General features: G+C 44.3%; 1 protein-coding gene across 1 annotated transcript in view; it reads right to left on the bottom strand.

Moving 5' to 3' along the window:
- Positions 1 to 22500, bottom strand: part of LOC124002276 (sodium/calcium exchanger 3-like) — a gene marked incomplete at its 5' end in the record, with an annotated part of 61037 nt that overhangs the window by 4255 nt on the left and 34282 nt on the right. Inside the window, 3 exons of the mRNA XM_046309651.1 lie at positions 1604 to 1790; positions 3946 to 4031; positions 9726 to 9825. Coding sequence (XP_046165607.1) covers positions 1604 to 1790; positions 3946 to 4031; positions 9726 to 9825 — 373 coding nt within the window. The remainder of the gene's footprint in view (positions 1 to 1603; positions 1791 to 3945; positions 4032 to 9725; positions 9826 to 22500) is intronic.

The following is a 22500-nucleotide window of genomic DNA, read 5'->3' as shown; positions in this document are numbered from 1 at the left end:
TGTCCGTAAACACACCAGCCAGCTGGTCTGCGCATGCTCCAAGGATGAAGTTAGGGATGCCGTCTGGGCAGGCAGCCTTGAGGGTTAACACGTTTAAATGTCTTACTCACGTCGGCCACGGAGAAGGAGAGCCCACAGACTTTGGCAGCGGGCCCTGTCAGTGACACTGTATTGTCCTCAAAGCGAACAAAGAAGTTGTTTAATTTGTCTGGGAGCAAGACGTCGATGTCCGCGACGGGGCTGGTTTTCGTTTTGTAATCCGTGGTTGTCTGTAGACCCGCCACATACGTCTGGTGTTTGAGTCGTTGAATTGCGACTCCACTTTGTCTCTATACTGACGCTTTGCTTGTTTGATTGCCTTACGGAGTGAATATACTGTATGTATTCGGTCATGTTTCCGGTTAGCTTGCCATGATTAAATGCGGTGGTACATGCTTACTGCACAGTTTGAAGCGAAGCTGCCATCTCTATTGGTGCGATCTTGCATTATACTAAAATTATGTGTCTTGTGATTAATATTTTACGACTGAATAATTTTAAAATAATTTCAAAGGTAGCAGTGAAAAAACATAGAAAGACGCTTTAATTGTTGTATGACTTTACACCTACACCTTCAACACCTACACCTTCAACACCTACAACTTCTACACCTACTACCCTTCACCTTCAACACCTTCTACCCTACACCTTCTACCCTACATCTTCAACACCTTCTACCCTACACCTTCTACCCTACACCTTCAACACCTTCTACGCTACACCTTCTACCCTACACCTTCAACACCTTCTACCCTACACCTTCAACACCTTCTACCCTACACCTTCAACACCTACACCTTCTACACCTTCTACCCTACACCTTCTACACCTTCTACCCTACACCTTCTACTCTACACCTTCAACACCTTCTAACCCTACACCTTCTACCCTACACCATCTACACCTTCAACACCTACATCTTCAACACCTTCTACCCTACACCTTCAACACCTACACCTTCAACACCTACACCTTCTACCCTACATCTTCAACACCTACACCTTCTACACCTTGTACCCTACACCTTCAACACCTACACCTTCTACACCTTCTACCCTACACCTTCTACCCTACACCTTCAACACCTACACCTTCTACCCTACACCTTCAAGACCTACACCTTCTACACCTTCTACCCTACACCTTCTACCCTACACCATCTACCCTACACCTTCAACACCTACACCTTCTACACCTTCAACACCTACACCTTCTACACCTTCTACCCTGCACCTTCTACACCTACACCTTCTACCACCTTCTACATCTTCAACACCTACACCTTCTACACCTTCTACCCTGCACCTTCTACACCTTCTACACCTTCAACACCTACACCTTCTACCCTGCACCTTCTACCACCTTCTACACCTTCAACACCTTCTACCCTACACCTTCTACCCTGCACCTTCCACACCTTATACCCTACACCTTCAACACCTACACCTTCTACATATTCTACCCCTACACCCACACCTTCTACCCCTACACCTTCTACACCTACACTTCTATCCCTACACCTTCTACACCCCCCCCCCATACTGCTATCCATTAGTGTACTCACCAGGGACAGACGTACCCAGTGCCACGAACACCACGGCAGTAACGGAGTCCTTCAACCCGATGGTACAGCCAAAGTGAGAGGCCAGATCGCCGATCACTGCGGTCAGCATGCCGATGATGACGATGGAGATGAAAAAGCAGGCCCAGCCGTTCAGGTAGTCCGTGGGAGGAACACAGGCGAACAGCACCTAATATTAATAATAATAATATGAATAATTCCATTAATAATAATAATATGAATAATTCCATTAATAATAATAATAATAATAATTCCATTAATAATAATAATAATAATAATTCAATTAATAATAATAATATGAATAATTCCATTAATAATAATAATATGAATAATAATATGAATAATTCCATTAATAATAATAATAATAATATGAATAATTCCATTAATAATAATAATAATAATAATAATATGAATAATTCCATTAATAATAATAATAATAATAATAATATGAATAATTCCATTAATAATAATAATATGAATAATTCCATTAATAATAATAATAATAATAATAATAATAATTCCAATAATAATAATAATAATTCCATTAATAATAATAATAATAATAATTCCATTAATAATAATAATAATATGAATAATTCCATTAATAATAATAATAATAATAATAATTCCATTAATAATAATAATATGAATAATTCCATTAATAATAATAATAATAATATGAATAATTCCTTTAATAATAATAATAATAATATGAATAATTCCATTAATAATAATAATAATAATAATAATTCCATTAATAATAATAATAATAATAATAATTCCATTAATAATAATAATAATAATAATAATAATAATAATTCCATTAATAATAATAATAATATGAATAATTCCATTAATAATAATAATAATAATAATTCCATTAATAATAATAATAATAATTCCATTAATAATAATAATATGAATAATTCCATTAATAATAATAATAATAATATGAATAATTCCATTAATAATAATAATAATAATAATAATAATAATAATTCCATTAATAATAATAATAATAATAATAATTCCATTAATAATAATAATAATAATAATAATTCCATTAATAATAATAATAATAATAATTCCATTAATAATAATAATAATAATAATTCCATTAATAATAATAATAATAATAATAATAATAATAATAATAATTCCATTAATAATAATAATAATAATAATAATAATAATAATAATAATTCCATTAATAATAATAATAATAATAATAATAATAATTCCATTAATAATAATAATAATAATAATAATAATAATTCCATTAATAATAATAATAATAATAATAATAATAATAATAATAATAATAATAATAATAATAATTCCATTAATAATAATAATAATAATAATAATAATAATAATAATTCCATTAATAATAATAATAATAATAATAATAATAATTCCATTAATAATAATAATAATAATAATAATAATAATTCCATTAATAATAATAATAATACCAATAATAATAATAATAATAATAATAATAATAATTCCATTAATAATAATAATAATAATAATAATAGTAATAATAATAATAATACCAATAATAATAATAATAATAATAATAATTCCATTAATAATAATAATAATAATAATAATAATAATAATAATAGTAATAATAATAATAATAGTAATAATAATAATAATAATAATAATAATTCCATTAATAATAATAATAATATGAGTAATAATCGTATTAATATGAATAACAATTAGAATAATATGAATAGTATTATTCATGGTAATATGAATATGAATATTTTTTGTTGAATAATATGAATAATATTATGAATAATAATCATATGAATATTATATTAGTATTACTATTATTATAGTAGTATTCATAATAATATTATTAATAATATGTATAATAATATAATTCATAATAATATTCATAATACCATTAATAATAATATAATTAATAATCATATGAATATTATATTATTATTACTATTATTATAGTAGTATTCATGATAATATTAATATTAATAAAAAATATGAATAAAAATGTAACACTTTACTATAGGTGTCCTTATGAATGCATTCATAAAGCCCTTATAACAGCTACATAACACATCGTAACATGTGTCAGTAGCCATCGTTATCAGTAATTAATAGTTATGAGTAATGGCACTAAAGTGTTACTAATAACATTTAGCAGATGTTTTTATCTAAAGGGACTTACAGTCATGTGAGCATTTTACATATGGGAGGTCACAGGAATCGAACCCACAACCTTCGGCGTTGCAAAAAAAAAAGAAAATGCTATACCATCTGAGCTACAGAGGACCACCAACTCTACTCACCTTCCAGAAGACGGTGAGGAAGTGCATGACGTAGTCACAACAAGACGGAAGACGTTCTTCACCGGAGTCTTCCTCATCCTCGTCTCCTGGGGACAAGGGGGGGAGGAGGGGGGGAAGGAGAGATGGAGGGAGGGAGGAGCAGAGGAGAGGAGAGATGGAGGGAGGGAGGAGCAGAGGAGAGGAGAGATGGAGGGAGGGAGGAGCAGAGGAGAGGAGAGATGGAGTGCAGAGGAGAGGAGAGATGGAGGGAGGGAGAGGAGCAGAGGAGAGATGGAGGGAGGGAGGAGCAGAGGAGAGGAGAGATGGAGGGAGGGAGGAGAAGAGGAGAGAGAGAGAGGGAAGGAGGAGAAGAGGAGAGATGGAGGGAGGGAGGAGCAGAGGAGAGGAGAGATGGAGGGAGGAGCAGAGGAGAGGAGAGATGGAGGGAGGGAGGAGCAGAGGAGAGGAGAGATGGAGGGAGGGAGGAGCAGAGGAGAGGAGAGATGGAGGGAGGAGCAGAGGAGAGGAGAGATGGAGGGAAGGAGGAGCAGAGGAGAGGAGAGATGGAGGGAGGGAGGAGCAGAGGAGAGGAGAGATGGAGGGAGGGAGGAGCAGAGGAGTGGAGAGGAGAGATGGAGGGAGGGAGGAGCAGAGGAGAGATGGAGGGAGGGAGGGAGGGAGGAGCAGAGGAGAGGAGAGGAGTGATGGAGGGAGGGAGGAGCAGAGGAGAGGTAGGAAGACAATCATTTTAACTTACATTGTGATACATTGAGTAATATTTCATAAGAGCAGATGTTTGTATTTCATAGTGACATCCTGGTTCCCGGCGTGTTTAACCCACTCTAAGAGACTCACATACCCTCACACGGAACTATTAGGATGGGACAGGAAGAGGAATGACAACACCTGCCACTACTGAACATCTCAATTAAGTGATCTTGTTATATGTAACAAAGCTAAAACCTTGTACAGTCGAACTCTATACATTCACAAGGCCATTAGGGGCCCTCGGAGGCCGTTGGGGGCCCTCGGCAGGCCGTTAGGGGCCCTCAACAGGCCATTAGGGACCCTCAACAGGCCATAAGGGGCCCTCAACAGGCCATTATGGGCTCCCAGTAGGCCATTAGGGGCCCTCGGCAGGCCATTAGGGGCCCTTCAACAGAGGTAGGGACCCTCAGCATGCCATAAGGGGCCCTCAGTGGGCCATTAGGGACCCTCAGTAGGCCAAATGAGGCCCTCCATGAGCAGGCAGGGCCCTCAGCAGGCCAGGGGGCTCTCAGTGGGCCATTAGGGGCCCTCAGCGGGCCATTAGGGGCACTCAACAGGCCATTAGAGGCCCTCATCAGGCCATTAGGGGACTTCCTTCAACAGAGGTAGGGACGTGTGTAGCCTGACAGGCATTGTGAGTGACTGTCCCAGCTCCCCCCAGACAAAATGAGGCCTCCATGAGCAGGCAGGGTAGCTGGACAGGGGGCTAGGTAGGAGATTAGACAGGCCTAGGTCTATGTAGGCAGGGTAGCTGGACAGGGGGCTAGGCAGGAGATTAGACAGGCCTTGGTCTGTGTAGGCAGGGGGCGAGGCAGGAGATTAGACAGGCCTAGGTCTATGTAGGCAGGGTAGCTGGACAGAGTTCTAGGCAGGAGATTAGACAGGCCTAGGTCTATGTAGGCAGGGTAGCTGGCCAGTGGTCTAGGCAGGAGATTAGACAGGCCTAGGTCTATGTAGGCAGGGTAGCTGGCCAGTGGTCTAGGCAGGAGATTAGACAGGCCTAGGTCTATGTAGGCAGGGTAGCTGGCCAGTGGTCTAGGCAGGAGATTAGACAGGCCTAGGTCTATGTAGGCAGGGTAGCTGGCCAGTGGTCTAGGCAGGAGATTAGACAGGCCTAGATCTATGTAGGCAGGGTAGCTGGCCAGTGGTCTAGGCAGGAGATTAGACAGGCCTAGGTCTATGTAGGCAGGGTAGCTGGCCAGTGGTCTAGGCAGGAGATTAGACAGGCCTAGATCTATGTAGGCAGGGTAGCTGGCCAGTGGTCTAGGCAGGAGATTAGACAGGCCTAGATCTATGTAGGCAGGGTAGCTGGCCAGTGGTCTAGGCAGGAGATTAGACAGGCCTAGATCTATGTAGGCAGGGTAGCTGGCCAGTGGTCTAGGCAGGAGATTAGACAGGCCTAGGTCTATGTAGGCAGGAGATTAGACAGGCCTAGGTCTATGTAGGCAGGAGATTAGACAGGCCTAGGTCTATGTAGGCAGGAGATTAGACAGGCCTAGGTCTATGTAGGCAGGAGATTAGACAGGCCTAGGTCTGTGTAGGCAGGAGATTAGACAGGCCTAGGTCTATGTAGGCAGGGTAGCTGGCCAGTGGTCTAGGCAGGAGATTAGACAGGCCTAGGTCTATGTAGGCAGGGGATTAGACAGGCCAGGGTCTAGGCAGGAGATTAGACAGGCATAGGTCTATGTAGGCAGGGATGGCCAGGCCTAGGTCAGGAGATGTAGGCAGGCCTAGATTAGACAGGCCTAGATCTATGGTAGGCAGGAGATTAGACAGGCCTAGATCTATGTAGGCAGGGTTAGACAGGCCTAGATCTATGTCTAGGCAGGAGATTAGACAGGCCTAGATCTATGTAGGCAGGAGATTAGACAGGCCTAGATCTATGTAGGCAGGAGATTAGACAGGCCTAGATCTATGTAGGCAGGAGATTAGACAGGCCTAGATCTATGTAGGCAGGAGATTAGACAGGCCTAGATCTATGTAGGCAGGAGATTAGACAGGCCTAGATCTATGTAGGCAGGAGATTAGACAGGCCTAGATCTATGTAGACAGGAGATTAGACAGGCCTTGGTCTGTGTAGACATACATTTTTCAACGGGTCATGAAATAATAACCAGTGCCACTGGATTAAATATTTTAACACCAATCACAGTGAGGGCCTTCCAGTTTACTGAGCAGAGTGAGGGCCTTCCAGTTCACTGAGCAGAGTGAGGGCCTTCCAGTTTACTGAGCAGAGTGAGGGCCTTCCAGTTTACTGAGCAGGAGATTAGAGGGCCTTCCAGTTTACTGAGCAGAGTGAGGGCCTTCCAGTTCACTGAGCAGAGATGAGGGCCTTCCAGTTTACTGAGCAGAGTGAGGGCCTTCCAGTTCACTGAGCAGAGATTAGAGGGCCTTCCAGTTCACTGAGCAGAGTGAGGGCCTTCCAGTTCACTGAGCAGAGTGAGGGCCTTCCAGTTCACTGAGCAGAGTGAGGGCCTTCCAGTTCACTGAGCAGAGTGAGGGCCTTCCAGTTCACTGAGCAGAGTGAGGGCCTTCCAGTTCACTGGCAGAGTGAGGGCCTTCCAGTTCACTGCAGGAGATAGCAGAGTGAGGGCCTTCCAGTTTACTGAGCAGGCCTGAGGTCCTTCCAGTTTACTGAGCAGAGATGAGGGCCTTCCAGTTTACTGAGGCAGGAGATGAGGGCCTTCCAGTTTACTGAGCAGGAGATTAGGGCCTTCCAGTTTACTGAGCAGGAGATGAGGGCCTTCCAGTTTACTGAGCAGGAGATTAGACAGGCCTTCCAGTTTACTGAGCAGGTGAGGGCCTTTTTCACTGAGCATGAAATGAGGGCCTTCCAGTTCACTGAGCAGAGTGATTCCAGTTCACTGATCAGAGTGAGGGCCTTCCAGTTTACTGAGCAGAGTGAGGGCCTTCCAGTTTACTGAGCAGAGTGAGGGCCTTCCAGTTTACTGAGCAGAGTGAGGGCCTTCCAGTTCACTGAGCAGAGTGAGGGCCTTCCAGTTTACTGAGCAGAGTGAGGGCCTTCCAGTTTACTGAGCAGAGTGAGGACCTTCCAGTTTACTGAGCAGAGTGAGGGCCTTCCAGTTTACTGAGCAGAGTGAGGGCCTTCCAGTTTACTGAGCAGAGTGAGGGCCTTCCAGTTCACTGAGCAGAGTGAGGGCCTTCCAGTTTACTGAGCAGAGTGAGGGCCTTCCAGTTTACTGAGCAGAGTGAGGGCCTTCCAGTTTACTGAGCAGAGTGAGGACCTTCCATGATTTTACTGTGTGGAGAAAAATAATCTACAGAGATGTAGAGAGCATTGTGTGTGTGTGTGTGTGTGTGTGTGTGTGTGTGTGTGTGTGTGTGTGTGTGTGTGTGTGTGTGTGTGTGTGTGTGTGTGTGTGTGTGTGTGTGTGTGTGTTGTGTGTGTGTGTGTGTGTGTGTGTGTGTAGTGTGTAGTGTGTGTAGCGTGTAGTGTGTGTAGCGTGTAGCGTGTAGCGTGTAGTGTGTGTGAGGAAACTGTACGTCTTTCTCAATTCATCTTTCCTTGATTTGATTCCTCATATCCTCTTTCCTCCTTCTCAAAATGAAGGGCAGGATCTGAGGGGATGGAGATGTTTCCCTCCAATGTGTTTTGAGAAGGAGGTCGAGGAAAGAAGTATTGAGAAACAGCCAGAGTATCACCTCATGTTGCTCCGTAGAAGCTGGAGAAGTTCTGCCTACAGCAGAAATGGGTGACATGGTTTCAGACAGTCTGTCTAGGACCGTCGACAGGGCTGATTGGTAGATCTTCACACAACAAAGATCCTATAGTCAGACTCAAAGTCACTCAGACAAGGTGACAAAACAATAACGTTTCTGTGAGTGGGAAGATGGCCCGAATACAGAAAACATATCCAATCTGTCTTGTCTCTTTTATAAAGCCAAACGCAAAGCTAAACAAAAAAAACAACACACGTATTAGTTATTGATTTTTGTACAAATTTAACAATTATGACTGATTACGAGGACGATTAACAAAAGATCCACGTTTTTTATGTCACTGTATTTTTTAAAAATATAGATTAATTTTTTATTTTATTTAACCAGGCAAGTCAGTTAAGAACAAATTCTTATTTTCAATGTTCAGGGGAACAGTGGGTTAACTGCCTTGTCCAGGGGAACAGTGGGTTAACTGCCTTGTTCAGGGGAACAGTGGGTTAACTGCCTTGTTCAGGGGAACAGTGGGTTCAGGGGGAAAGTGGGTGAACTGCCTTGTTCAGGGGAACAGTGGGTTAACTGCCTTGTTCAGGGGAACAGTGGGTTAACTGCCTTGTTCAGGGGAACAGTGGGTTAACTGCCTTGTTCAGGGGAACAGTGGGTTAACTGCCTTGTTCAGGGGAACAGTGGGTGAACTGCCTTGTTCAGGGGAACAGTGGGTTCAGGGGGAAAGTGGGTGAACTGCCTTGTTCAGGGGAACAGTGGGTTAACTGCCTTGTCCAGGGGAACAGTGGGTTAACTGCCTTGTTCAGGGGAACAGTGGGTTAACTGCCTTGTCCAGGGGAACAGTGGGTTAACTGCCTTGTCCAGGGGAACAGTGGGTTAACTGCCTTGTTCAGGGGAACAGTGGGTTAACTGCCTTGTTCAGGGGAACAGTGGGTTAACTGCCTTGTTCAGGGGAACAGTGGGTTAACTGCCTTGTCCAGGGGAACAGTGGGTTAACTGCCTTGTTCAGGGGAACAGTGGGTTAACTGCCTTGTTCAGGGGAACAGTGGGTTAACTGCCTTGTTCAGGGGGCAGAACGACAGATTTTTACCTTGTCAGCTCGGGGATTCGCACCTTTCAGTTACTAGTCCAACGCTCTAACCACTAGGCTACCCTGCCGCCCCATGTATTTACCTAACCTGGTCCCTGTTTGTGCTAACATTCCTCTTCATGACGCGTGGCAAACAGTGGAATGTTAGCAAAACAGTTATGTTAACCAGGCTAGTATTTACCATCTTCCTTTGAGCTATCTGACCACTAAATGGCGCTCCCTAGAGTGTGGTATGTGCGGTGCAGGAGCTGGTTTTTACCTGCACTGACTGTGATGGCCTCCATGAACTGTTGTCTCCAGGAGTTGGTGCCCACCACCAGAGCCAGGTTGGTCTTCTTTATCAGCTTATCCACCGTATTCTGAGGGAAACACAACATAGGAAGACAGAGTTTTAAACACAAAAAACTATGTTTTAAGTGAGAAGTGAGAAGTAGGCAAGTCTGAAGCTGAAAATTCACATGAGCAGGGCACCACAAGGCCTTCACCCATCCTGATCTACCAAGGTGTTCCAACACACAGCTTTGACCAACTACAGAGTATTCTGTCAGAAACACAAAAAGAGAAGACATTCAATGTCCCAAATATATTTTCTGAATATATAAAACATACAATCTACTTGCAATGAAGCCGCTCAACATCACATTAGTCATCTAACAAACTCCCATCCAGAGCGACCCACAGGAACAACCAGGGTCAACGCCCTGCTGAAGGGTCAACGTCCTGCTGAAGGGTCAACGCCCTGCTGAGGGGCACGTCGACAGATCTACCACAAGGCCAAAAACGGGAACCCAAATTAGCGACTTATCAGCCACAGGTCCAAGCTCCCAACCTCCCAACCTCCCAACCTCCCAACCTCCAGGCCACCACTAACCCGATGGATGCTGGGCCAATTGTGCGCCACCCAATGGGACTCCCAATCACGGCTGGTTGTGATACAGCCTGATATCGAACCAGGGTCTGGAGTGACGCCTCTAGCACGGAAATGCAATGCCTTAGACCGCTGTGTCACTTGGGAGCCCCCATATGAATGAGAGTGTGTGTGTATATGCATGTGCACAAACATCTGCACAGCATCAGCCTCAGGCAAACCGGCATTAGTTGTAACAACACTGTCCCCTCAGTGTCATTCAAACATACTTCTTGTTATGTTTTATTTTGACTTTATTTTTTGTATTTTTTATCAATTTTTTACTTTGACTGTCATTCTATCCCCTGCCCAGCAACTCCACTCCCACCTGTCCCCAGTTCCACATACCAACCCTCAGCTTCCCTCAGCCCATCCCATCTATCTCCTATTCCACATCCCAACTCCCAGCTTCCCTCAGCCCATCCCATCTATCTCCTATTCCACATCCCAACCCTCAGCTTCCCTCAGCCCATCCCATCTATCTCCAATTCCACATCCCAACCCTCAGCTTCCCTCAGCCCATCCCATCTATCTCCAGTTCCACATCCCAACCCCCAGCTTCCCTCAGCCCATCCCATCTATCTCCAGTTCCACATCCCAACCCTCAGCTTCCCTCAGCCCATCCCATCTATCTCCAGTTCCACATCCCAACCCTCAGCTTCCCTCAGCCCATCCCATCTATCTCCAGTTCCACATCCCACCCCTCAGCTTCCCTCAGCCCATCCCATCTATCTCCAGTTCCACATCCCAACCCCCAGCTTCCCTCAGCCCATCCCATCTATCTCCAGTTCCACATCCCAACCCTCAGCTTCCCTCAGCCCATCCCATCTATCTCCAGTTCCACATCCCAACCCTCAGCTTCCCTCAGCCCATTCCATCTATCTCCAGTTCCACATGCCAACCCTCAGCTTCCCTCAGCCCATCCCATCTATCTCCAATTCCACATGCCAACCCTCAGCTTCCCTCAGCCCATCCCATCTATCTCCAGTTCCACATCCCAACCCTCAGCTTCCCTCAGCCCATTCCATCTATCTCCAGTTCCACATCCCAACCCTCAGCCCATCCCATCTATCTCCAGTTCCACATCCCAACCCTCAGCTTCCCTCAGCCCATTCCATCTATCTCCAGTTCCACATCCCAACCCTCAGCTTCCCTCAGCCCATCCCATCTATCTCCAGTTCCACTGATCTTGAACCATTTATGTTCTTTAATGCAGGGCTGACATACAAGTTCCTTACTTTTTCCACCTTCTACTTGCCTCTTCCATTTTTGAGATAATGCTGCAATTAATTGGTTGTAATTTTGGGTAGAGCAGACATTTCCATTTGTCTGTGTTTGCTGCATGTGTGACACAACTCCACCAGTCCTATTCATGATATCATTGACAAAAATTATACATTTTTAAAAAATGTATTAAAAAAATCTGTTTTTTTGTTCAATTAGTATATTTGAGTTTAACCACAATATGTGTTGTATTATTTGTTCTGTCTTTTAAAGTGGATTAAACTGAAATTGCAAATAACTTTCTAAGGCTTAAAAAAACAGCGATATTTTGGAAATTATTCGTTTTGAAATACCTGAGGGAGAGGTTGTAATCTGAATAAAGGAGAGGTTGTAATCTGAATAAAGGGAGAGGTTGTAATCTGAATAAAGGAGGGGTTGTAATCTGAATAGAGGGAGAGGCTGTAATCTGAATAAAGGGAGAGGTTGTAATCTGAATAAAGTGAGAGGTTGTAATCTGAATAAAGGGAGAGGTTGTAATCTGAATAAAGGGAGAGGTTGTAATCTGAATAGAGGGAGAGGTTGTAATCTGAATAGAGGGAGAGGTTGTAATCTGAATAAAGGAGAGGTTGTAATCTGAATAAAGGGAGAGGTTGTAATATGAATAGAGGGAGAGGTTGTAATCTGAATAAAGGGAGAGGTTGTAATCTGAATAAAGGGAGAGGTTGTAATCTGAATAAAGGGAGAGGTTGTAATCTGAATAAAGGGAGAGGTTGTAATCTGAATAGAGGGAGAGGTTGTAATCTGAATAGAGGGAGAGGTTGTAATCTGAATAAAGGAGAGGTTGTAATCTGAATAAAGGGAGAGGTTGTAATCTGAATAAAGGGAGAGGTTGTAATCTGAATAAAGGGAGAGGTTGTAATCTGAATAAAGGGAGAGGTTTTAATCTGAATAGAGGGAGAGGTTGTAATCTGAATAGAGGGAGAGGTTGTAATCTGAATAAAGGAGAGGTTGTAATCTGAATAAAGGGAGAGGTTGTAATCTGAATAGAGGGAGAGGTTGTAATCTGAATAAAGGAGAGGTTGTAATCTGAATAAAGGGAGAGGTTGTAATCTGAATAAAGGAGAGGTTGTAATCTGAATAAAGGGAGAGGTTGTAATCTGAATAGAGGGAGAGGTTGTAATCTGAATAAAGGAGAGGTTGTAATCTGAATAGAGGGAGAGGTTGTAATCTGAATAGAGGGAGAGGTTGTAATCTGAATAAAGGAGAGGTTGTAATCTGAATAAAGGGAGAGGTTGTAATCTGAATAAAGGGAGAGGTTGTAATCTGAATAAAGGGAGAGGTTGTAATCTGAATAAAGGGAGAGGTTGTAATCTGAATAAAGGAGAGGTTGTAATCTGAATATAGAGAGAGGTTGTAATCTGAATAAAGAGAGAGGTTGTAATCTGAATAAAGGGGAAAAGGCCATTCTTGAACACGTGGTGAGACATTCTTACTAATTTACTCGAGAACCATTTTGGATTTAAGTATAACTTTTGTATGACTGATGCCTTTAGTGAGAGGTCTAACGCTTTAATATTGAATCATTTCTGCCCTCTGAATTCATATTCATTATATAAATAGGCCCTTTACATTTTGTCTGGCTTGCCATTCCAAATAAAATTTTATATTTTATGTTCATATAATTGAAAAAGCAGGTCACTAGGTGTAGGCAAAACCATAAGCAAATAGGTAAACTGTGATATCACTAAAGAGTTAATCAGGGTAAACTGGGATATGACTAAAGAGTTAATCAGGGTAAACTGGGATATGACTAAAGAGTTAATCAGGGTAAACTGGGATATGACTAAAGAGTTAATCAGGGTAAACTGGGATATGACTAAAGAGTTAATCAGGGTAAACTGGGATATGACTAAAGAGTTAATCAGGGTAAACTGGGATATGACTAAAGAGTTAATCAGGGTAAACTGGGATATGACTAAAGAGTTAATCAGGGTAAACTGGGATATGACTAAAGACTTCATCAGGGAGATTTTTCCACAAATAGACAGGTATTTTCCTTTCCATGGCAGCAAGATCTTACCTATTTTTTGCTAACTTTCTATAAAAATGTATTGTAGTGAGATCATTTCTTTCTTTTGGGATGTGTATACCGAGTATGTCCACATCTCTGTCAGACCATTTAATTGGTAAACTACATGGTAATGTAAAAGTTAAAAATTTTTGTGATCCAATACATAATATGGTACATTTATCATAATTTGGTTTTAATCCAGAGAGGTTCGAAAATGATCTAGATTCTCTAAGAGGCCGTGGAGAGATTCTATATGTTGTTTTAAAAGAAAAAATGAATCATCAGCGTACTATGACACCTTTGTTTTTTAAGCCACGGATTTCTAATCCCTTAATATTATTGTTAGATCTCATTTTAACAGCTAACATTTCGATGGCGATAATAAATAGACACGCCGATAGTGGACAACCTTGTTTTACTCCTCTTGGCAGTTTAAAACTTTCTGAGATGTAGCCATTATTTACTATTTTACACCGAGGGTTACTATACATAACTTTAACCCATTTTATAAGAGATTCTCCAAAACTGAAATATTCTAGGCATTTATATATCAACTCCAGTCGTACTTCATCAAAAGCCATTCAAAATCAGCTATGAAAACCAGGCCTGGTGTCCCTGATATTTCATAGTGTTCTATTGTTTCCAGTACAATTGTCTTATATTATCTTCAATGTACCGTCCATGTAAAAAACCTGTTTGATTAGGATGGAAAATATCCGACAATATCTTTTTAATTCCATGCGCTAAGCATTTAGCTATAATTTTTGCATCACAACACTGAAGTGTAAGAGGCCTCAAATATTTTAACGGACTGGATCTTTATATTTACTACTTGGATTCTGTTTCAGTAATAAAGAAATCAGACCTTCTTGTTGCGTGTCCGATAATCTCTATAGTAGTGGTTAAAACATGCTAATAACGGTCCTCTGAGTATATCAAAAAAGTTTGGTATTCCTCCACTGGTATGCCATCCAGCCCTGGAGTTTTACCCAGCCTTAAAGGCTTTAATTGCATCAGGAAGTTCCTCCTCTGAAATTTGGCCTTCACATGAGTCTTTCCCTACAGCTGTTCATTTTACATTATTATTAGGAAAAAAATCCAGACAATTAGCTTCGGTTAGTGGAGAGGAGACTGAAACGAAAACATATTCATAAAATTACTTCCTCTTTCAAAATATAATTTGGTAAATCATGCGTGACTCCATCTTTTGTAACAAGTGTCAATAAATATTTTTTGGTAGCATTTCTATGTTGAAAATTGAAAAGGAATTTGGTGCATTTTCCCCCATATTCCATCCAGTTTGCATTATTCTTATAATATATGACACTGGATCTTTCTTCTTCTTCTTCTTCTTATTTATTTTACCCCTTTTTCGTGGTATCCATTTGGCTCATCAATACAACTCCCGTACGGGAGTCATTATTCAGACCGTATAGGTTAATAAGCCATATCTGTTTATTGTCCAATAACATATTTAAAATAATCCATCTACCTTGATGATCTGTTGGGACTATATATACATTTGAATTTGGATCAAAATGACTGTTAATTAAAACCATCCAACACTTTTGAATTTCTTTGCCCCCATTAAAGAAATATATTTCACCCCCCCCCAATCATTTTCCACAAAACTTCATCTAAAATTGTTGAATGGGTTTCCTGTAATCAATAGATATTATATTCCTTCTCTTTTAGCCAGGTAAATACTGATCGTCTTTTCTTATTATCTGCTAGGTCATTACAATTGTAACTGGCTATACTTATTTCACCACTTACCATAATGAGACACAACTTTCAATTCTATTTATCACAATATATGTTTGTAAACGTACCATTTAGAAAGTGACATGATGATTGGGTGTCTATATAGCTATGCCATGCTGTTTGCATTGCTACTAAGTAAACCTCCAATTGGTCCCCACTATTCCACCCTCTAAAAGCCCTCCTCGTCCCGAGTTGGGTTGTTCCCACTATTCCACCCTCTAAAAGCCCTCCTCGTCCCGAGTTGGGTTGTTCCCACTATTCCACCCTCTGAAAGCCCTCCTCGTCCCGAGTTGGGTTGTTCCCACTATTCCACCCTCTGAAAGCCCTCCTCGTCACGAGTTGGGTTGTTCCCACTATTCCACCCTCTAAAAGCCCTCCTCGTCCCGAGTTGGGTTGTTCCCACTATTCCACCCTCTGAAAGCCCTCCTGGTTAGAGTGTGGGTTGTTCCCACTATTCCACCCTCTGAAAGCCCTCCTAGTGGTTAGGGTTGTTCCCACAGGGTAGCCACCCTCTGAAAGCCCTCCTCGTCCCGAGTTGGGTTGTTCCCACTATTCCACCCTCTGAAAGCCCTCCTCGTGGTTAGAGGTTGTTCCCACTATTCCACCCTCTGAAAACCCTCCTCGTCCCGAGTTGGGTTGTTCCCACTATTCCACCCTCTAAAAGCCCTCCTCGTCCCGAGTTGGGTTGTTCCCACTATTCCACCCTCTGAAAGCACTCCTCGTCCCGAGTTGGGTTGTTCCCACTATTTCACCCCTGACCCCCAAGACCGGGACCCATCCTTTGAAAAGAGCACAGAGCCACCCACAGAACAGAAGCAGATCAACCGCCAAATGCATTTCCATCGCCCTCACCTCAATTTGTATTATATATAGCTATTAAAAACATATATATATATATATATATATATATATATATATATATATATATTAAAGCTCTGATATGTTATTATTGCCCAACGTCCCTGGTCTGATATCTTCCCATTGCTTGTTGTAAACATACAGTACCAGTCAAACGTTTGGACACGTCAACACATTCAAGAGGAGGCAGGGTAGCCTAGTGGTTAGAGTGTAGAGGAGGTAGGGTAGTCTAGTGGTTAGAGTGTAGAGGCGGCAGGGTAGCCTAGTGGTTAGAGTGTAGAGGAGGCAGGGTAGCCTAGTGGTTAGAGTGTAGAGGAGGCAGGGTAGCCTAGTGGTTAGAGTGTAGAGGAGGCAGGGTAGCCTAGTGGTTAGAGTGTAGAGGAGGTAGGGTAGTCTAGTGGTTAGAGGAGGCGGGGTAGCCTAGTGGTTAGAGTGTAGAGGAGGCAGGGTAGCCTAGTGGTTAGAGTGTAGAGGCGGCAGGGTAGCCTAGTGGTTAGAGTGTAGAGGAGGCAGGGTAGCCTAGTGGTTAGAGTGTAGAGGAGGTAGGGTAGTCTAGTGGTTAGAGTGTAGAGGAGGCAGGGTAGCCTAGTGGTTAGAGTGTAGAGGAGGTAGGGTAGCCTAGTGGTTAGAGGAGGCAGGTAGCCTAGTGGTTAGAGTGTAGAGGAGGTAGGGTAGCCTAGTGGTTAGAGTGTAGAGGAGGTAGGGTAGCCTAGTGGTTAGAGTGTAGAGGAGGTAGGGTAGCCTAGTGGTTAGAGTGTAGAGGAGGTAGGGTAGCCTAGTGGTTAGAGTGTAGAGGAGGTAGGGTAGCCTAGTGGTTAGAGTGTAGAGGAGGTAGGGTAGCCTAGTGGTTAGAGTGTAGAGGAGGTAGGGTAGCCTAGTGGTTAGAGTGTAGATGAGGCAGGTAGCCTAGTGGTTAGAGTGTAGAGCTGGCAGGTAGCCTAGTGGTTAGAGTGTAGAGGAGGTAGGGTAGCCTAGTGGTTAGAGTGTGGAGGAGGTAGGGTAGCCTAGTGGTTAGAGTGTAGATGAGGCAGGTAGCCTAGTGGTTAGAGTGTAGAGGAGGTAGGGTAGCCTAGTGGTTAGAGTGTAGAGGAGGTAGGGTAGCCTAGTGGTTAGAGTGTAGAGGAGGCAGGTAGCCTAGTGGTTAGAGTGTAGAGGTGGCAGGTAGCCTAGTGGTTAGAGTGTAGAGGAGGCAGGGTAGCCTAGTGGTTAGAGTGTAGAGGAGGTAGGGTAGCCTAGTGGTTAGAGTGTAGAGGAGGTAGGGTAGCCTAGTGGTTAGAGTGTAGATGAGGCAGGTAGCCTAGTGGTTAGAGTGTAGAGGTGGCAGGTAGCCTAGTGGTTAGAGTGTAGAGGAGGTAGGGTAGCCTAGTGGTTAGAGTGTAGATGAGGCAGGTAGCCTAGTGGTTAGAGTGTAGAGGAGGTAGGGTAGCCTAGTGGTTAGAGTGTAGAGGAGGCAGGTAGCCTAGTGGTTAGAGTGTAGAGGTGGCAGGTAGCCTAGTGGTTAGAGTGTAGAGGAGGCAGGGTAGCCTAGTGGTTAGAGTGTAGAGGAGGTAGGGTAGCCTAGTGGTTAGAGTGTAGAGGAGGCAGGTAGCCTAGTGGTTAGAGTGTAGAGGAGGTAGGGTAGCCTAGTGGTTAGAGTGTAGAGGAGGCAGGGTAGCCTAGTGGTTAGAGTGTAGAGGTGGCAGGTAGCCTAGTGGTTAGAGTGTAGAGGAGGCAGGGTAGCCTAGTGGTTAGAGCATAGAGGAGGCAGGGTAGCCTAGTGGTTAGAGTGTAGAGGTGGCAGGGTAGCCTAGTGTTTAGAGTGTAGAGGAGGCAGGTAGCCTAGTGGTTAGAGTGTAGAGGCGGCAGGGTAGCCTAGTGGTTAGAGTGTAGAGGCGGCAGGGTAGCCTAGTGGTTAGAGTGTAGAGGAGGTAGGGTAGCCTAGTGGTTAGAGTGTAGAGGCAGCAGGGTAGCCTAGTGGTTAGAGTGTAGAGGAGGCAGGTAGCCTAGTGGTTAGAGTGTTGAGGAGGTAGGGTAGCCTAGTGGTTAGAGTGTAGAGGTGGCAGGTAGCCTAGTGGTTAGAGTGTAGAGGTGGCAGGGTAGCCTAGTGGTTAGAGTGTAGAGGAGGTAGGGTAGCCTAGTGGTTAGAGTGTAGAGGCGGCAGGTTGGCCTAGTTGTTAGAGTGTAGAGGCGGCAGGGTAGCCTAGTGGTTAGAGTGTAGGGGCGGCAGGGTAGCCTAGTGGTTAGAGTGTAGAGGCGGCAGGGTAGCCTAGTGGTTAGAGTGTAGAGGCGGCAGGGTAGCCTAGTGGTTAGAGTGTAGAGGCGGCAGGGTAGCCTAGTGGTTAGAGTGTAGAGGCGGCAGGGTAGCCTAGTGGTTAGAGTGTAGAGGCGGCAGGGTAGCCTAGTGGTTAGAGTGTAGGGGCGGCAGGGTAGCCTAGTGGTTAGAGTGTAGAGGCGGCAGGGTAGCCTAGTGGTTAGAGTGTAGAGGAGGCAGGGTAGCCTAGTGGTTAGAGTGTAGAGGCGGCAGGGTTGCCTAGTGGTTAGAGTGTAGGGGTGGCAGGATAGTCTAGTGGTTAGAGGAGGCAGGTAGCCTAGTGGTTAGAGTGTAGAGGAGGCAGGTAGCCTAGTGGTTAGAGTGTAGAGGCGGCAGGGTAGCCTAGTGGTTAGAGTGTAGGGGCGGCAGGGTAGCCTAGTGGTTAGAGTGTAGAGGAGGCAGGTAGCCTAGTGGTTAGAGTGTAGAGGAGGCAGGGTAGCCTAGTGGTTAGAGTGTAGAGGAGGCAGGGTAGCCTAGTGGTTAGAGTGTAGAGGCGGCAGGGTAGCCTAGTGGTTAGAGTGTAGGGGTGGCAGGGTAGTCTAGTGGTTAGAGGAGGCAGGTAGCCTAGTGGTTAGAGTGTAGAGGAGGCAGGGTAGCCTAGTCGTTAGAGTGTAGAGGAGGCAGGGTAGCCTAGTGGTTAGAGTGTAGAGGCGGTAGGGTAGCCTAGTGGTTAGAGTGTAGAGGCGGCAGGGTAGCCTAGTGGTTAGAGTGTAGAGGCGGCAGGGTAGCCTAGTGGTTAGAGTGTAGAGGCGGCAGGTAGCCTAGTGGTTAGAGTGTAGAGGCGGCAGGGTAGCCTAGTGGTTAGAGTGTAGAGGCGGCAGGGTAGCCTAGTGGTTAGAGTGTAGAGGGCGGCAGGGTAGCCTAGTGGTTAGAGTGTAGAGGCGGCAGGGTAGCCTAGTGGTTAGAGTGTAGAGGAGGCAGGGTAGCCTAGTGGTTAGAGTGTAGAGGTGGCAGGGTAGCCTAGTGGTTAGAGTGTAGGGGTGGCAGGGTAGCCTAGTGGTTAGAGTGTAGAGGTGGCAGGGTAGCCTAGTGGTTAGAGTGTAGAGGTGGCAGGGTAGCCTAGTGGTTAGAGTGTAGAGGAGGCAGGGTAGCCTAGTGGTTAGAGTGTAGAGGCGGCAGGGTAGCCTAGTGGTTAGAGTGTAGGGGTGGCAGGGTAGTCTAGTGGTTAGAGGAGGCAGGTAGCCTAGTGGTTAGAGTGTAGAGGAGGCAGGTAGCCTAGTGGTTAGAGTGTAGAGGAGGCAGGGTAGCCTAGTGGTTAGAGTGTAGAGGAGGCAGGGTAGCCTAGTGGTTAGAGTGTAGAGGAGGCAGGGTAGCCTAGTCGTTAGAGTGTAGAGGAGGCAGGGTAGCCTAGTGGTTAGAGTGTAGAGGCGGTAGGGTAGCCTAGTGGTTAGAGTGTAGGGGCGGCAGGGTAGTCTAGTGGTTAGAGTGTAGAGGAGGCAGGTAGCCTAGTGGTTAGAGTGTAGAGGAGGCAGGTAGCCTAGTGGTTAGAGTGTAGAGGAGGCAGGGTAGCCTAGTGGTTAGAGTGTAGAGGCGGCAGGGTAGCCTAGTGGTTAGAGTGTAGAGGTGGCAGGGTAGCCTAGTGGTTAGAGGAGGCAGGGTAGCCTAGTGGTTAGAGTGTAGAGGAGGCAGGGTAGCCTAGTGGTTAGAGTGTAGAGGTGGCAGGGTAGCCTAGTGGTTAGAGTGTAGAGGCGGCAGGTAGACTAGTGGTTAGAGTGTAGAGGAGGCAGGTAACCTAGTGTTTAGAGGGGGGAGGCAGGTAGCCTAGTGGTTAGAGTGTAGAGGCGGCAGGGTAGCCTAGTGGTTAGAGTGTAGAGGCGGCAGGGTAGCCTAGTGGTTAGAGTGTAGAGGAGGCAGGGTAGCCTAGTGGTTAGAGTGTAGAGGCGGCAGGGTAGCCTAGTGGTTAGAGTGTAGGGGTGGCAGGGTAGTCTAGTGGTTAGAGGAGGCAGGTAGCCTAGTGGTTAGAGTGTAGAGGAGGCAGGTAGCCTAGTGGTTAGAGTGTAGAGGAGGCAGGTAGCCTAGTGGTTAGAGTGTAGAGGAGGCAGGGTAGTCTAGTGGTTAGAGTGTAGAGGAGGCAGGGTAGCCTAGTGGTTAGAGTGTAGAGGCGGCAGGGTAGCCTAGTGGTTAGAGTGTAGAGGTGGCAGGGTAGCCTAGTGGTTAGAGTGTAGGCAGGGGTAGCCTAGTGGTTAGAGTGTAGAGGTGGCAGGGTAGCCTAGTGGTTAGAGTGTAGGCAGGGTAGCCTAGTGGTTAGAGTGTAGAGGAGGCAGGGTAGCCTAGTGGTTAGAGTGTAGAGGTGGCAGGGTAGCCTAGTGGTTAGAGTGTAGAGGCGGCAGGTAGACTAGTGGTTAGAGTGTAGAGGAGGCAGGTAACCTAGTGGTTAGAGGGGGGAGGCAGGTAGCCTAGTGGTTAGAGTGTAGAGGCGGCAGGGTAGCCTAGTGGTTAGAGTGTAGAGGCGGCAGGGTAGCCTAGTGGTTAGAGTGTAGAGGAGGCAGGGTAGCCTAGTGGTTAGAGTGTAGAGGAGGCAGGGTAGCCTAGTGGTTAGAGTGTAGGGGTGGCAGGGTAGTCTAGTGGTTAGAGTGTAGAGGAGGCAGGGTAGCCTAGTGGTTAGAGTGTAGAGGAGGCAGGGTAGCCTAGTGGTTAGAGTGTAGAGGCGGCAGGGTAGCCTAGTGGTTAGAGTGTAGAGGCGGCAGGTAACCTAGTGGTTAGAGTGTAGAGGAGGCAGGGTAGCCTAGTGGTTAGAGTGTAGAGGAGGCAGGTAGCCTAGTGGTTAGAGTGTAGAGGCGGCAGGGTAGCCTAGTGGTTAGAGTGTAGAGGCGGCAGAGTAGTCTAGTGGTTGGAGGAGGCAGGTAGCCTAGTGGTTTGAGTGTAGAGGAGGCAGGTAGCCTAGTGGTTAGAGTGTAGAGGCGGCAGGGTAGCCTAGTGGTTAGAGTGTAGAGGCGGCAGGTAGACTAGTGGTTAGAGTGTAGAGGAGGTAGGTAACCTAGTGGTTAGAGGGGGGAGGCAGGTAGACTAGTAGTTAGAGTGTAGAGGCGGCAGGGTAGCCTAGTGGTTAGAGTGTAGAGGAGGCAGTGTAGTCTAGTGCTTAGAGTGTAGAGGCGGCAGGGTAGCCTAGTGGTTAGAGTGTAGAGGAGGCAGTGTAGTCTAGTGGTTAGAGTGTAGAGGAGGCAGTGTAGTCTAGTGGTTAGAGAGTTGGACTAGTAACAGAAAGTTTGCAAGATCGAACCCCCGAGCTGACAAGGTACAAATCTGTCGATCTGCCCCTGAACAAGGCAGTTAACCCACTGTTCCTAGGCTGTCATTGAAAATAAGAATTTGTTCTTCTTAACTGACTTGCCTAGTTAAACAAAGGTAAAAAATAAAAATAAACTTTATTTTTTACTATTTTCTACATAGCAGATTAATAGTGAAGACATAAAGAAAATATATTCTCATTAAATCACGGAAAAATATCACACCCATCATATCTTGACTATTTTCTAAGATCTGTGGCATTTTATCACAGGCAAACAGCCAAGGGAGGAAAACACATACAGTTGTAACCTGTTTCTTTAGTTGTAAACATCAGACTAATTATGGTCCATTTAGAATAGTATCTAGTTATGGTAACGGGGTTAAAAAATAGTCAAAATGAAGAAAAACCCTTGAATGGGTGTCCAAACTTTTAACTGGTACTGTAGATAAATATATAGACAAAGATAATATATAGACAAAGATAATATATAGACAAAGATAAATATATAGACAAAGATAATATATAGACAAAGATAAATATATAGACAAAGATAATATATAGACAAAGATAAATATATAGACAAAGATAAATATATAGACAAAGATAAATATATAGACAAAGATAAATATATAGACAAATATAAATATATAGACAAATATAAATATATAGACAAAGATAATATATAGACAAA

Source organism: Oncorhynchus gorbuscha, linkage group LG17 (assembly GCF_021184085.1).
Source record: "Oncorhynchus gorbuscha isolate QuinsamMale2020 ecotype Even-year linkage group LG17, OgorEven_v1.0, whole genome shotgun sequence".
NCBI classification, from domain to species: Eukaryota; Metazoa; Chordata; class Actinopteri; order Salmoniformes; family Salmonidae; genus Oncorhynchus; species Oncorhynchus gorbuscha.
The sequence above is the reverse complement of the archived record's forward strand: the minus strand, read 5'-3'. Positions and strand labels throughout refer to the sequence as shown.